Source organism: Cynoglossus semilaevis, chromosome 17 (assembly GCF_000523025.1).
Source record: "Cynoglossus semilaevis isolate Cse_v1.0 chromosome 17, Cse_v1.0, whole genome shotgun sequence".
Lineage (NCBI taxonomy): Eukaryota > Metazoa > Chordata > Actinopteri > Pleuronectiformes > Cynoglossidae > Cynoglossus > Cynoglossus semilaevis.
Genome location: NC_024323.1, coordinates 11601609 through 11618326, shown reverse-complemented (window position 1 = coordinate 11618326; position 16718 = coordinate 11601609). Strand labels below are relative to the sequence as shown.

Sequence of the window (16718 nt, the reverse complement as noted above, 5' to 3'; positions counted from 1 at the left end):
TTAAATACAAATGAAAGTGAAACTGAGCTCCTCCTCTTTCCAAATGAGGGCGCTGTTCTTATTTTGAGATTGTCAAGAACATACCTTACACTTTCATCAGAAACAGATAGGGATGGGAGATAAGTGGGTTGTTTTTTGTGTGTGTGTGTGTGTGTGTTTTCGTGGTAACCATGAGATGAACTAATTTGAATGTGAATCAAAATTTTTTTTTTTTTAATGGCATACATCACATATTAAGTCAAGGCACATTTATGCTAAAAGATACTTTACAGTTAAAATATTTTTTCTAACTTATTTATTTTTATATGTATTTATTTTCTTGTTTTGTGCTCTTTGGGCTTCGGCGTATTTCCATATGTTCAGCCCCAAACCCCTTTTTCTTAGTAAAAGCCAGTGTTTCACGTGACGGTGACTCACTCTGCTCTCATCGTGCTATTTTAATGAATTCTAATGTATCAAGTGAAACTGGCTTGAACCAGATTTCAATCTCACTTCAGCTTCTCTCTTTTTCTCAATGTGATATTATATGCCAAACCAAGTGGACACAAAAACTTCACAGGAAATTCCTCAGTTACTGCAGCAATAAAAAAATAAAAAGACACACGGATGCAGCCGTGAAGCGTGTGCTGAATGTCTTCCACATGCATCTCCACTTGAAGTCGCGTGTTAACCCGGCAACACACCCGTATGAATAGACAAATACTTGCAAATGAAATCACCATGACAAGTGTTCCATGCAACGGTTTATTACTGTACGTTTTTGTTTTTATTTCCATGCTTTAACACCAGTATCTGCTGTAGGAGATAAAAGAAAACTTAAAAAACATATATATACACCGCCCCCTGTGGATGCCAATAGTTAGGAGAGGGAAATGACTGGGGAGGTGGCCTCACTCCCCTGCCCCTCCCCCCAGTAGTCCCAATGTGGTTTTAATTAAGAGCCAGTTGGGCAAATAGATAGTAAGGAGGAAGTGAAAGTTAAGAAAGGCTCAGGTGGATCAGGTGGTTCTTGAAGAGCACACAGGCGTCAGCTCCCCTGCAGACAGATACGCTGAGTGAGGTCATGCTGTAGTTGTGGTTAGTTTCATTGATGCTGGTGAACAGAACAGTCTGTTCTGTTCACCAGCTGTGGACTTATACTTTCGATCATGAGCTTGGTCATCTGTGTGTCTTTGGTGCTCTGTGAGTCACTTCCACAGTTTCAAATTCACAAGAAAAATATGTCAAACATGCAAATTTACTGTAAACAGGTCACAGAGGTATCCCAACTTCTAAGTCTAATCGTAAATTTGTTTCCAGACACTAGGGCCTTGAATGAGAGCGTATTGTATTTTGTAGGACGAGGCTAAACACAGACAGTTCAGATTTCCTGTAGAAAACACAGACAGAAAAGGAGGCTGGGTCAGAAGTTGCTGCTTACAGTGTGTTGGACCTGAAGATGGCGTCCTACGTAATCAGAAACACACAGCCTGCTACCTCTCATTGTTTTAACTTTGGTGACACAGTTGGAATGTGCAGTGCAGATATGTTCTAAATTATTATCATTTCACGCTGCACCGTGGAGATGCACCTGTGTTTGTCTGCATGTTCTTACGCCCTCCATAAACAAGTGTCCCATGAGTTTCATTTCTGTGTAACTGGGAGCAAGAGCCTGAAACATAACCGACCAACCACAGAGCTGGGATTGTATCAGATTACAGATCTCTGCAACTTTGTGACAATAGATCTGTTTTGTTGAACGCAGTTGTTTGTTACAAAGGTTCACAAAACACGTGCATCACGTTGAAAATGCAGTGGAAGTCTGTGGTTTGGTTTATTCAAAAACTTTTATTAGGTAAAAAAAAAAAATTTAAATTTGTGACTGAAATTATGCAAAAATAGGCCACAGTTGATGTGAATATTCATTATAAATATGATAATGACGGGCAGGTTATCTATGGAAAATCAGGTGTGCAGTCAAAGTCTGTAGCATGTCAGAGGTTCCTCCTGGGGGCTGTGTTGGCGGGGGGGAGTGGGTGTAAAAGCTGTGTGCAAACAAATGTGCCTCTGTGAGAGAAATGCAGAATAAAAATGTGGACTACAGTAATATGATGTGTAAACTCATCTACCTTTTGTTTGTTTGCTTTTTGTTTTTCGTTTTGTACAGCTTCAGCCTGTACAATACTTTCCCTCCATCTCTTGCTCTCTGTATTGTGATTGGTTCCTGTTCCATGTGTAGCCGTGATGTCAGTCCATCTATGAGGTTCTCACTCTTTTCTTGTTTATTTTCCAGTTGAGATTATACTGTATGTCCATGAATGTCTTTCCTCGTGATATAAAGGTATTTAAAAATGTATTTTATTTTATTTTTTTAAATTTAAAGTAAACCTTTGACCATTCTGCTCCACTGGTGCACAACAAAACACAACTGCTCTTGTATGTGTGGTGCTACATTTCTACACAGATGAGTGGTCCAACTTTACCCCAAGGGATTAAATAAACCCTGAAAAAAAAGCTTATGTTTTAATGACAATTTTTATGAAAAGTTTTATTGAAGTTGAGGATGGGAGTTGGCCCATGATATTAGTCCAGTCACCATGCCATCACAATCTACACTTCCTGCACAGACAAGGTTAGTCTCCTGATTAAGATCATTTCCGTTGAGTGGAAATGTCCAGCGTTAGTTCCCCAACCCTGTTCTTTGACATCCTCCCTGTGGCTTCACAGTCAGAGGCCTAGATTCCAGGAAATCTCAGTCTAGTGCTTGTAAATACATCATGATGGTTTCAATTTGATGGTCATCCTGACACAATAAATACAACGTTTGAGTAGACAAAGGTTCATCGTACACTGACTTTACTTTCACTTTGCTGAACTACCAACTGTAGCTCCAATCAGGAATGAGTTAATGATGAAGCGGTTTTATATCTTACTGTAACTGCCATGATTTGCTGTTGTTGTGTGAAGCATGACATACACAAGAAATAAAAATGCAGAAAGAAGAAATCTGTTATCTGTTAAGTTAAGACCTGCTGAAAATCCATCTTTTACAACAGGCAATACAGTCTCGGGGGTCAAAGGTCCTGTGCTTTTGGCACCACTTCCTGACTGTGTGTTTATTTTCAAAGCAAATTTCTCCTCCCTCAAATGTATAACATTCCATTGAACAAAATGTGTGAGAGAAGAATATTTGAATGTACGTTAAAAATATTCCTGTAAAGATGACAAATGGGAACATAAAGCCATGTACACTCCTGCCAGTCCTGCTGTAGGTCAGAGTAAAGACCATGTTTGACCAAAATCTGTCCTTTCACCTACTCAGAGTACTTTAAGTATTCCCAGCAGATGACCATTTACTCCCAGAATCTGAGGTGTTGGCATCTGAAAATGAAACAAAGTATAAAGAATTCTGGGGAAATGTCTGTTAGTAACAGGTCAGCCAATCAAAACACAGCCAGACAGCTCAACCACAATGTGGGATTTTTTTTCTTTCTTTTTATTGTTGAAACTGTACAATACAAGAAAATACAAGAATGTAAGTAACTCTGACTAATTATACATCCTTTTTTCTTGTTTCATCGTCATACTGTGACTTGTTCGGGATGAAAGCGGAAGTAGTGTCAGAGTTGAAAAGAGAACCTGTATTTCAGAGAATCTTTAGAAGTTATTCTCTTATATGTTGTCTGGAGCATGTGATTCCTTCTTAAGTGTATGTTGTAAACACAGATCCATAAAGCTGTCAAGAGCTGTGCGTGGTTTTGGACCAATGAAATCTCACCTGTTGAAAGTGAAACTGAAAACGTCTTCCTTAAATTCCTATGGTTTATTGGAATCCTGTCAGTGCCTTGGAGTTTTCACTGTTGCAGTATTTTTTTTTTATTGAGTACTCCGATCTCTGAATATAATTTGCACAAAAACGCTTGTTTGTTGTTAACTGTCAACTGTCGCTTATTATCTTTCCTTTGTTTCCTTCTTTCTCCCTCGTTCCATTTCACAGCAGCCAAGTAAACAGTAATAATTAGAGTTAGAGCCGTTGATCTATCTGCATGGAAGAGTATTTCCACTCTGATTAAATACTAGTGAAACACTATGATATTTATGGTAATTAATACTCTTAGTGAGAAGTTTATTACATTTCTTTGAAGAACTCACGCAAACCTGAAAAACCAGTCGGACGCCTGCACTGATTACAGTGCTTTTCATGAAGTGATGAAACAGCTTTTGGAAAAATACCACAGCCGAGATTTTAGGGAAGAGGCTTCATTTCTTCTAAGTGGGATCTCAAGTAAGTCCTATGTTCTCTGAGGTTTGAAGTCAGGCGTTTCTAATGAACCACGAGACAAGTGAACAAGTAAAACCAAGTCAGAAAGCTTGGTGCCTACAGTCGTACTGTATAGAACATACATGACTTCCTATATGTTCAGCTGACCAATGCAGCACCTCTGTCAGGCCTCACATAAATCACAATGTGACGTTTGTCAGCCACCAGGTGGAGGAGTGGTTGATGCTCTTGCCTGACTGATTGTATCTGTTGTGGTGACTGGTCTTTCTGTACCGTATGGTTTAACATCTTCTCTCCTTGTGCGTCAGTATTCATCCGGTACTTCAGTTTCCTCCCACATTACAAAAACATGCAAGATTAGGTTCATTGTTAAAATGTCAATCTAACCCACTGTAGTTATGGGTATATGGTCGCTTGTCTCTATATGTTGCCTGACAATGGACTGGCCTTGACTCCGCCCACCACAAACCCTAAGGATTAAGCGGTAGAAGACGGATGACTAGTGACCGCTGACAAATTTATTACAATTGTTTAATTAATCACACAGGTCATGCTCTGACCTTTGACCTACTTTCCTTTTGAACACAGTATAATGCTGAGAATAATCTCAGTTGAATACTACACAGTGCAGACAGCTGAGTATTCTTCAAGTTTTTGACGTCTATTATAAAAAACAAAAACAAAAAACACACTGTTGCTTTATGCGTAAGTAGTAACATGACACTTGGACACAAGCATCTGTCTGTGGACTGGACAGTCTTAACTTGACACCCAAATGCCACCTCAGTTTGGCAGTTTTAATTTGTGTACTATTCCTGTACTCTAACAGACAAGTACCATCCTGTCTTTTCATCTTGTCTTCGTCTCCCAGCGTCAGCATGACTCTCAAACTCACTGCTGCTCAAACATCACTGTTTAGGGTTTTAACCACTGTTTCTCCTGTAAACATAAAGATAATCCCCGCCTCTTTTATTTATTTATTTACGTGCACTTAAACTTTGTGACTTTATTTCCCACAGTAAATGGTAACTTTGCTGAAATGCACGTTGTATTTACTGGGTCTACCCTGCTGTTACTGTTACTACCAGTTGTGTACTACTCTGCTGCAGTAACAAGTGAACTTCCCCGCTGTGGCATCAATAAAGTCTTATCTTATCTTATCTTATCTTTAACGTATCATATTCTACCATCGTGCAAAAATGCGCAGCATTTTTCGTTTAGATTCACCGGAAATAATTATTAAATAAAAACTAAGAATGTAAAGTCAACTCAGCCTAAACTACTTTACACCTGCATATGTTTGTCGTCACTTGTTCCAAATTTAGCAGCTTCTCTGTAAAAGGATATATTTTCTTGGAACGTGAAAGTGAAACCACTGACTGCAGAATAAGTCGGCCAGCATGACGCGCCATGAGCTCATGCGTTTCTGATTGGCTTTTGTCCATGACGGTGCGTTCAAGTGCTGTTTTTTAAAATAAGTAAAATAAGATTTTAGTTTTCCATGTCGTAAAGTGTCGAATAGTTCATAAATAAACAGATATAAACAGCTTTACTTCTCAAAACTGCTTGATAATAGAAATAAATGAATATTACAACAGTACTAGTAAACTTCTGTTTAGATCAGTACGTTTATATGTATGTAAAAAAGACTCTTATTTATTTATTTATTTGTAATAATAATAGTTAATAGTTAGGTAATTTTCTTGATGCAGTGTTTTCTATTTGTCACGAATTTACAAAATGTAAGAGTAGTTTCTTAGTACAGATACCACACTGACTAATAGCAATAATAATTATAATTATAATAATTACAGAGGCCATGATGTTGAAGTCCCAAGGAAGTGTAGGCTTCTATGTCGCTAATGGTTTTCACCATAATGTGTGTTGTTGTGTTTATTTCCCACGAACAGTGGCCATTATCATGATTACAACAAACCCGTCACTTTCCTCCTGACTCTTGACTAAAGAAGAAATTCTACTGAATGTGTTGTCATTCAAACATACCTTTGGTATTGGTTACCACTTGTAGCTATTAACAATCTGGTACAAGTACGTCTACAGTATTTATTTGTCTTACTCTTTCTTATTTATTAAACCTAATACTGCGCAGTTGTGTTTTTTGCTCAGTTGTGTTTTCTTTATATCTAATAGAACTGAAGGTCATTTGAGCTACAATCATAGTTTTGTTTGATGTTTTGTGTCTGGTGATTGGTTTCGTCACGCTGTCAGGCGTTTAACCTGAGTCTGTTCCTCTTCTCAAACAATTAGTCTGTATATTGATGGGCAAATATGTGATGTGTTTAGTTTTGTTTTGGTCATAGAAGCCAAGAAAGGGGAAACAGGACTTCTCTGTGTTAAATTAGAATTTCAGAAGAAGAGGATCTAACAATCATTTACAGTAAGAGCAGACACTGGGACAGAAACACTCCACCGTGCGTGTAAAATCTGATTTTGATTTAAGATAAAATATTATTACTACTCCTGGGAACGCATGTCTCCAGTTTCACTTGTCTTTTGGGAGTTCAGTTATTATTCATTTCCAGTTTATTGTAGACAGGGTGTAATGGGAAACTCAGTTGTGAAGTAAACAGAAAAAGGGCATGGTGTGTTTTTGGTTGATTAAATCCCAACATCTATTTACTCTAACTACACTGTGGGTGGGTGGGCGTGGGTGGGGGTGTCTTTCAGTCAAACAGTTTACTCAGAAATATAATAATGAATCACCAAAGCTGAAGATTGAACCAGTTGAAGAAACGAGGAGTGATTATAAAGATTATCGTATCAAAGACCTCTGTTATTACAATTGAGAAATCTAATTATTAAATAATTTGCATCGATTAAGTCTCTAAACCATACATTAACTGGAGCTTAGGATAATAAAAAAATGTAATGAGGTAAATATTTTTTTGTAAATGCCGTGATAAGAACAAGGAGCTTTGTATATGTGCTTTTAGAAATCTTACATTTCCATATACCTGGTGTCATAGGTGGTTGAAATGTTTTTAGTAGCAGGACTTCATATTGAAGACCAATGTTCAGACTTTATTGCTAGAGTTTTGTCTCCCTCTAGTGGTAAACAAGGACTTGTACACTTTTTTAAAGATTCAATTTAGAGCCATATTTCATTTAATCGTTTGTTTTTGCTGTGCCCCTGAAGGTTATAGTCAGGTGCCGTGTGGATTTATATTGCCTAAAGGCAAATAGAAGGCTGGAGGGATTTTTTTTTCTCACGGTGTTTTTAGCCTAACACTCCTGTCAAAAAAAAGAAATAAAAAATGGTCAAAAATTTTCAAATTTCATTTATTTATATTGATTGTCTAATATACACATAGAACCAAACCAAATTAAATACATTTTATTTACATTTACATTTACATTTTATACGTTTTATTCTATTCTATTCTATTCTATTCTATAAAGAAAGATACTGAAAGGAAGCATTTGAAACCAAACAGACAAATGAACGGGTGCTCGGTGGTGGAGTGGTGTTTTTGTCACTGCATATCAACTCTCACCACTCCCACTCCTTTGTTGGCTCTCGTACAGTATGCTGAGGGCAGTTTGGTGTGAGGAGGTGAGTGCATGTTAGTTTTCTCCTGCTGGAGTTTTTGGCTGAAGTCCACGTGCAGAGGAGAAGAACTGTTTACACTCTCAGCAGGCCAACAGTGGGAGTCAGCAGGAAAAAAAAAACAAAGGGTGAAGGGAAGTGGATGCTAATCTGTGTGTGAGTAAAAAAAAAAAGAGAGAGAGAGGGAGAGAGAGAAAATATTTGATTGTGTGATATAAATTCCAGAAAAACTAACAACACATCATTAAAAATTGTACACTTGTAGATATTTTAGTTATCTTCATTTTATCAGATCAGAGATACGTGGAGAGGGCTGGGGGGGGGGGGGGGGGGGGGGGGGAAACAAAACAACGTTAAAAATTCTTGCTGCAAAACACTCCAAGAATAAGTACAGAACAACACCATGTGCGGGCCAGTTTTCTTTTCTTTTCTTTTTTATTTATATAGAAATAAAAATATATAAAATTTCTCGTGTTGATCCACCAGAACATAAAGAAAACAAAGTGTTGGATTTGGATCACTACTCCCCATGGAAGCCGACAGTTCAACCAGAGTGAGATAGGCTGCAGCTACAGCCCGTGTGTGGTCGGTGCTGACGGTCGGTGCTGACACCAGTGACAGATCCACTCTAATCCACGTCCAGACTGGCCCTCCACTCTCTCCAGACTCTTGCCCCACTTTACAACCCCCCACTGGAATAGCTGCATCAGATATTGAGGGCAAAAGCTCACATACAGAGTGAATATTTACTGCGTCACAGTCCACAGACGTACAGGTCGGCTCCAGTACAACGGCTGGAGGTTTGAAGTACCACCTGTGTGGTCAGTACTGCAGTGTTGTTGTTGTTTTTTTGTTACAGTTTTACTCTTTACATTATTCAACAACTGAGATGTAATCAATAAGAAAACAGTGTTTGAAAACCAGATGGGTTGGAAATATTCATCAGAGTTAAATCTACTGTGAACCAGGTTTTAATGAGACTCTCAGGTATTTATGTTTCCTGTGGCTAAATCAATCGCATCTAGGTCATCCCCTGTCAGCCCACAGCAAAATACAGTGTGTGTGTGTGTGTGTGTGTGCTTATCAATCTATGCTCTTGGAGCAGCTATACAAGATCAAAACGACAGATATACTGTATATAGACTCAGTATACACTGGTTGACCTTTGCACTAAATCATAAGTGCGTGAATTGTGTTCCTACCTGGAGGGAACAGAATATTAATCCCATTTGTTTGATTTCATCTACTGATGTATGCTGTGGAACAGACAGGCTGAATAATAATTCATGGATTCATTTAAGTGGTTGGTGCTGTAGCCATACAACAAGAAAGGTCAGTGGTTGTTGCTCCTTCAGTATGGCCGTTCACTGCACTGACCAATCTGACCGGGGGTTTGTAGCCAACACCTGTGCTGCCAGCCACCCCTTGAGAAACATTGCTGTAAAATTTCTTGATCTCTTTTGATTGGGTAGTTTTAAAGCAACCATCAGTGATTGGATCTCTCTTTCTGACTCCCCCCCCCCCCCCCCTCGCCCTCTCTCTCTCGCTCCCTCTCTCTCTCTCTCTCTCTCAGCGGGCAGCGCTCAGGAGAAAAAGAGGAAGCGCAGCCAGGTCTCGGTGCAGCAGCAGCAGCAGCAGCAGCAGCAGCACATGTTCTCCACAGACAGACAGACGCGACAGTCAAACATTTCCAAACTTCCATCAAACTAAACCCCGGATGATCGGAGCCTCACACCTGTGACCTGAACTCTGATCAACCTGAGCTCCAGGACAACAACAACCAAACTCTTCACTCTGAACCAACGGCAGAAAGAAAACAACAACACACCCGCTTGTTCGGCTTGAAGTGAGAACCACCAGCAGGTGCTCCGGTGACCGGGAGGATGGCAGACTCTGCTGCGGCCAACAGTGACGGGGAGGACGGACCCAGTCAGCCCATGCGGGGCTTCGCCCGTCAGGGGGCCCTGCGGCAGAAGAACGTGCACGAGGTGAAGGACCACAAATTCATCGCCCGCTTCTTCAAGCAGCCCACCTTCTGCAGCCACTGCACCGACTTCATCTGGTGAGGACCCCGTCTGTGTAACTTAGTCAAATGATTCACGGAGTCGATTGGTTTCAGTTGATTTGAAAACAAACAGAAACAACAAGGTTGTGTTACTGGAGTTTTTAACTGTCAACAAGTCAATCAACGTAAAATGCAGTGCAAACAATTGGCAATCGAACTCTGCACTGATGTTACAAGAAGTGGAGAAAAGTATAGTAGAAAAATAATCATATATATCGTATAAATATTTAAAATGCTCAGATGTCTCCAAGGTTGCCTCTAATGGGGGTTTTCGGGGGGGGAGGGGGGGGGGTGTTTCAGTACCACAGTAGGTGTTCTGCCTCCATCTCTTTCTGTCTTCTCCCTCCATCTCTTTCGGTCTTCTACCTCCATCTCTCTCTGTCTTCTACCTCCATCTCTCTCTGTCTTCTACCTCCATCTCTTTCTGACTTCTACCCCTATCTCTTTCTGTCTTTCTTCTCCCTCCTCTCTCTCATCACCCAGCTCCATGTTCTCCTCAGCTTCTCTGTCTTGATCTTTATCTTTATTTTTGTATAAACTTCTTACTCCTCACAAAGACCGTTCAGTCATTCATCGTCTACGGCTCAGTCCTGGTTTCAGGGTCCCTCAGGGTACTACACACACACACACACACACTATCACACACACACACACACACACATACAGGAAAGGCATGCAAAACTCTATGTGAGAAAGACCACTGGTGATTTAACAGGTGTGACCTTGGCTGCACTTCTGTAATCCAAGGTCATATGAAACTGTAGTAGAAGTTCATCTTCATCATCTTCATCGTCATCGTCTTCTGCTCAGCCACCGTCAGTGAGACACACTCTGATTCCCGGTCTTGGGTTCGACTCCACTGCTCCCCCGGCTCACTGAGGTGGAGGGTTCGGGTGAATATAAAGACAGGGTTGAACCCACAGATCCACTGCCACCACTGCGTCTCTCTGTCTTTCTTATCGTCGTCTCACTCCTGCTTCTGAAAGTGACAGGAACCTAAAACAGGAACCACATGTAAATGTTTGAAGTGTTTGGGTCCTCCATCACTTCTTCTTCTTCTTCTTCTTTTCTATATCTTAGTCTGTGCCCAAATGATTTGCTGATTTGACGATAACCAGCCACACTACAATCAATAATAATGAAAAAAAAAAAATCAGAGTTCTGCGTTCCAGATGTTTATTGTCATGAACACAAATCCTTGTTTTTTCTTTTTGGGTTTTTTAACACCAAAAAATCCCAAAAAGAACTAAAGGTAACAGCCATCACTCTCATAGTGGAGGAGAATTGGAAAAAAAAGCTTCAAAGTCCATCCATCCATCCATCCATTTTCATCCGCTTATCCGTTACCGGGTCGCGGGGGCAGCAGTCGCCACCCAAATCACATTGCACCGTACCAAACCTTCCTGTGGGTGGTGAGTCCACTGGAAGGTACCAACCGCCCTAACTGGGATTTGAACTTGCCCAGGAGGTGAACCCTGGGGTTCCACACCAATGACAGAGACACTGCCTCTGGGCCAAAGCGCCACTAGCTTCAAAGTCAACTTACCTTTTTCATACTTGGTCATTTACTGCAGTGTTTTTCAACCTTGGGGTCGTGACCCCACAGGGGAACACCTGGGATTAGAAGGTGGTCACCTGAAATATATAGTAAAAAAAGTAAAATAAAAATATTTTTTCAACTAATTAAAACTATTTTTTTAAAATTATGAATTAAATCTAATCTTGATGAACTTTATTCTTTCACTTTCATGAATATAAATGGGGCTAAAAAAAGAATAAAAATATCAGAGTGAATCTTGATAGTCAGCTGCGGTGACATGACAAAAAAAAAAGGTTTTTCAGCGCCAGAACGTTGTGACCATGGTTTTCCCGGCTCCTGTGTCACACCTGGCTCTTGATCTCAGGCTACAGTTATTTCTTAAGTGTCTGGTCGGCTTTAAAAACCTAATTGCGGTCGAGGAAGGTGCCGTAGCGGGGTCGACGTGGGCGTCTGTAGGCGCTGCACACTGCGGTTTGATTTGGCAGAAACACAGAGAGAGGAAAAATCTAAGGTGCTCCACTTCTCCAGAGCTGCAGCAGGGACGGGTTACCTGTCTGACACGGGTCAGACCCTCAAATAGGCTGTGACATAACATCAGCGGTCCTCCAGGTCTTTCTAGAAAGAGATTCAGCCCTGTGAGCTCTGCCCGTGGTTATTAAATGAGTTTCCGGCTCAAGCTTGGCCTAATTTGAGCCTTTTTATTATTATCTGTGTCTCTGCGCTATTCCCAACACAACCACCGTTTAAGCCGTGACTGGCTTTTCTTTTCATTTGTAAATGGCTAAAAGGTTTGACCTAGAAGACGGAGGTTCTCAGGTTCTCCAAAAAACAAACTTCTGATATTGATTGGTTTTCTTTATAAACCTGTCTGACCGTTGGTGGGAGAATGAAAGAAAAGGTTGTTGATTACAACATAAACACATGGCTGTGTGTGTGTGTGTGTGTGTGTGTGTGTGTGTGTGTGTGCGCCTCCCCAGCTTTACTATTTCAGGTGTGGTTGACCTTGTTGCCCGGGGGCAGACGCCTGTGTCTGTCCTGCCACGACATGTCCTGGTGTCAGTGAGTCTGTTTCTGTAGAACTGGAACCTGGTACCGTTCACTGCACCTCCTTGAATGTGTCTGGTACTGATTTATGATCATCTCAGACTGAACGGCTCGGTGTTGGTTTGGATTGAAGTTTGATGTTTGTGTGAAAACATTATGTTTGTTCAATATTCATTGTGTTTCCTGTGTATGTTCTCTTCCCCCAGGGGGTTTGGAAAGCAGGGATTCCAGTGTCAGGGTAAGTGATTTAAAGACACACACACTCACACTCACACACACACACACACACACACTTAAATGAGTGGCATTTTGACTTTATTTTTCTAACCCTGTTGTCAGTCGTCCATTTTAAAACACATCTACATCCTCTTTGTATTTGATGGTAAAAAAAACCCACTATGTTTGGATGGTCAACACAGTGAAACTGACATTTATATATATTTATGTATTTCATCTGTTCAATACAGCTGACAATAGAAGAGTAAATGGGAAACAAAACGATAAAAATCATGGTTTAAAAAGTCAATTTTTCGGTGCCTGTGTCTTTAAGGCGTCCAGACTCAAACTGCAGATAAGTTATGTCATTTACATATTTGATGAATGCACTCTCTGATCGTTGACTGATATCATAGCAAATCACTTGCATGGTGTCGACCTATTTTCAGTGGTATGTGACTCGGTGCGTGTCTAAAAATGTACAGTCGTTCCGTGGCCCGGTCTGTGACAGCAGCGTGACAGAGGCTGGGGGTTGGAAACAGATTGTTTCTCTGTGTTTGTTCTCATCTGTGACAGATTCACTGTTCCCTCCGCTACATGACGACGTATCAAACAGCAGCTGACAAAAATGTGGAGGTACCAGGAGGTTTTGTGCTTCTGTTTTTTTTTTTTCTTTCTTAAATTTGCTTGAAGATTGTAGATTTTTTTTTTCACTTTTGTTAACAGCCAGCTAGTAATAGTCAAGGACGTGGTCTCCTAGCAACAGTGAAACATTCAAATGCAACTGTCTATATGCTGAAAGATGGAGGAGCAGCAGTTCAATACAGCTGTGTGGGTTCGCTGGTAATTAGCTGATGTGGCTTCATAAGATGTTAATAGTGCCCTTTTAGGGGGGGGGGGGTCCGCTGTGCTGTAGAGACCCACATGCCTCTGGAGAGGAAGCAGTTTTTCCAGGTGTGTGTGTGTGTGTGTGTGTGTGGAGGTTGAGTCTGACAGCAGGGTTCAGAGACCTGCAGAGCCGTGCAGACAAAAAAAATCTGAGCTAACCGATGATCCCAAAAATAACTTTCTAAAAGACAACACACACACACAGAGACACACACACGGAGACACACACACACAAACCTTTTTCAAAGGAAGTAGGAGCAAATATCTGAACACCAACGTTTACGACCTGTGAGTCTAAAAATAAGCCACGTCCAAATAAGGTGGATTTTGATGTAACGTTTGAAGTTTTTTTTACTGCGTATTTGAAACAGTTCAGTGTAGTGAATGTATTCACTGTATGAAATATACACAGTGAGGTGATTCAGAGGTGATTGTAGTGTATTATTTGAACATAGGTGTGACTACGAGTCAGTGCTCATTTATGGCCCTGGACTGGGGAGCTGACCGTGGTGCTGTACTCTGTACCCCAGCTGTATCCTCCAGCTGTTCCCTCACACCCCTCAACAAGAGGAAAAAAAGATCAGTTGAACTGCGCAATGAAAAAAATCTTAAAACTGAACTTCCTGTTTGTAGTGGACTTGGTCTGGTCTGTGGTTTGCATAGTTCTGGAAATGGTGCAGAAAAACCACGATCGAAAATCAAATAGACAACACCTGGGTGTATCTTCTGACTTGAACGAATCAATACAGTGAAGGTGAAAAATCCACTTTAGTTTTAGTTTAAATTGAGAGGCCATTAAAAGAAAAGTGTGATTTTCAGTTTATACTGAGTGTAAAAATATAAAAAATACATGAAAATGTGACTATTTTAGAAATTTAGAAAGAATTGACCTGGACGTGGAGCTGAGATGGTTAAACCAATGTCACAGTCAGCTGGGTGTGTCCACGTGCCTGCTGTAAATCATCATAAATCTTAACCAGACTAGGAGGTGAACAGAAGGTAAACATTTTCACACATGAGAATCCAAAGTTAGAATTCTTTTTTTTTTTTTGTCAAAGTGCCGTAGTAACGATTCCCACAGTAAATCAATGTGAATAATGGCCTCGGCCCTGAGAGCTCTGTGCCGCCTGTTCACGTAAACGCAGTCAGTGAGCTGGGATTATTTTTGCCGTTCAGGTTTCCTTACACAAGAAGAAAAAAAAGATCCAAAGCGGCTCGTGTTATGTAACGATTTGTCTGAGGAAAATGTGTGAGAACTCGTCTCCGGTGTCTTCGTAGTGGGAGTGTTTTGAGTTTGTGCGTCCACGTGGGCCACCTTCCATCTGACGACCTTGTGAACACAGATTTCCTTGCCGGCTGATGGTGCGGAGCCGCGCGGAGAGTTTTCTGCATCTATTTCCAAATGTGTTTTTTGTATTAATTAATGGGCTGTTGAGCCACAGCTAATGGACAGATTTAGTCAGCTCCAGCTGGAGAAACCTCACCTACCGTCAGGGGGATTCAGGGAAGGAAATCCTATTTCAATAAAACTGGATATGAGATAAAAAGATTAGAAAGGTGGAGGAGGCGGGAGAGGATGGAAAGTGGAGGTGGAATTCATCGAGGGGATGTCGAGAGACAAATGGGGTGGGGGAGGCGGCGGGGGGTGAGTGGGAAGGATGTAGAAAGAAGAGAAGGTTTATATGAATTTGATGAAAGTTCAAAGGAAAGACGCCGGTGTTGAACACAAGGGGGAAAAAACACGAGGAATTAAAGTTTGACACGACATTAGGGAAATAATAAAGAGGAACTTTCCTCTGGTGGATTATGAATTCATATGAAACGTACAGAAGGAAGCGGAATGTTCTGTAGAGAGAGATAAATCACTTTTATTAACTGCTCATTGGAAGTCAAAGGGAAGACGTACGACATAAGAACGAGAACAAAATATGGGGAGAAAAATATAAAAAATACACTGTGTGTTTCTTAAGATGGTTTCTACACCAAACGTGATGCCTTTTCTGACACAGTAGTATAGAGAATAATGTCCTCATACGTCTCATACTGAAGTCAAATCATAAGTTGATGACGAAGGTGAGTTTTTTTTTTTTTTTAGTGCCCTTCCGTTCAATTAAACTCTTTTCAAAAACATTTCTTGTTGAAGGGCTGACTGTTGAGAAGGAATGAGGAAGGGATGTGCAGAAATGACACAGCAGCAGAGAGGAGGTGGGTGAGAGAGAGATAATGGACATGGAAGAAGAGGTAGAGAAGAGGAGAGAGGACTGTGTAGGCACAGAGTGTTGGTTGCACTTAGAACCAGCCCTGAATGTGCTGCTTTACTGCAGTATTTAGGTTTTTTTTTATCTATCGGTTAAAAAAAAAATTTATTATTTAAAAAAAAACAAAAAGAAACTTTTGGTTGTTTTTTGTTTTTTTTTGTTTTTTTTTTCACTTTTCATTTATGTGTTTGACTTTCATCACAGTCTTTCCACCTCCACCTTCAGCGATGGAGCTGCAGTTTGGCACACGGCTGCCCCAAAGCTTTTCTTCCTCGGTGGTTTATTTTTTGAATTTTTTTTTTTTTTTTTCATTTACAAATGAGGAAGTGAATATTTGCAAACACCGGTGGCTGTTAGTGGAGCTGAAAGCTGCTCAGGTGTTTCTGGAACTTCAACCAGTGTGGGTGGGAGGTCTCTGGTTCCAAAGCCTGGCTCCCACACACACATGCATACACTTACTCACACACACACACACACACACACACACACAGTGAGTGTATCACTGACATCCTGAAGCGAAGAAAACTTGTTACTGACTCTGTCGTCCTGTCTTTTTTGTTTTTCCACCTGTGCCGAACTCTTTGTTAGCCAGATATTTCTTCTTCTCTTAACTTCATCTTCCATGTTTCCCCCCGTACCCTACAGCCCCTCCCCCATCATCAATTCCTCCTGCTCCCTACTTCCATCTTTTTTTTTCTCCCTCCCACCCCCTTCTGTTATCTGTGTTGGAAACTGTGAGCTTTGATGCTTTTATAAATAGCCTAAGTGATCCACGGAGAATACCACCAAATAGGATGGATGGATAAATGGATACGTGGATAGACTAGATCACAGTAGAATCCTATACCACTAAATTCCTGAACAAATCTCCGGAAAAA

At 40.7% G+C, this 16718-nt stretch overlaps 1 protein-coding gene across 1 annotated transcript in view; it reads left to right on the top strand.

The window, feature by feature from the left end:
* The first annotated feature begins 9416 nt into the window (after positions 1–9416).
* prkcbb (protein kinase C, beta b) overlaps positions 9417–16718 on the top strand; it is a 46362-nt gene continuing 39060 nt past the window's right edge. The window contains exons 1-2 of the mRNA XM_008330122.3: positions 9417–9891; positions 12685–12716. Of these exons, the coding sequence (XP_008328344.1) occupies positions 9713–9891; positions 12685–12716 (211 nt within the window). The 5' untranslated portion in view covers positions 9417–9712. The remainder of the gene's footprint in view (positions 9892–12684; positions 12717–16718) is intronic.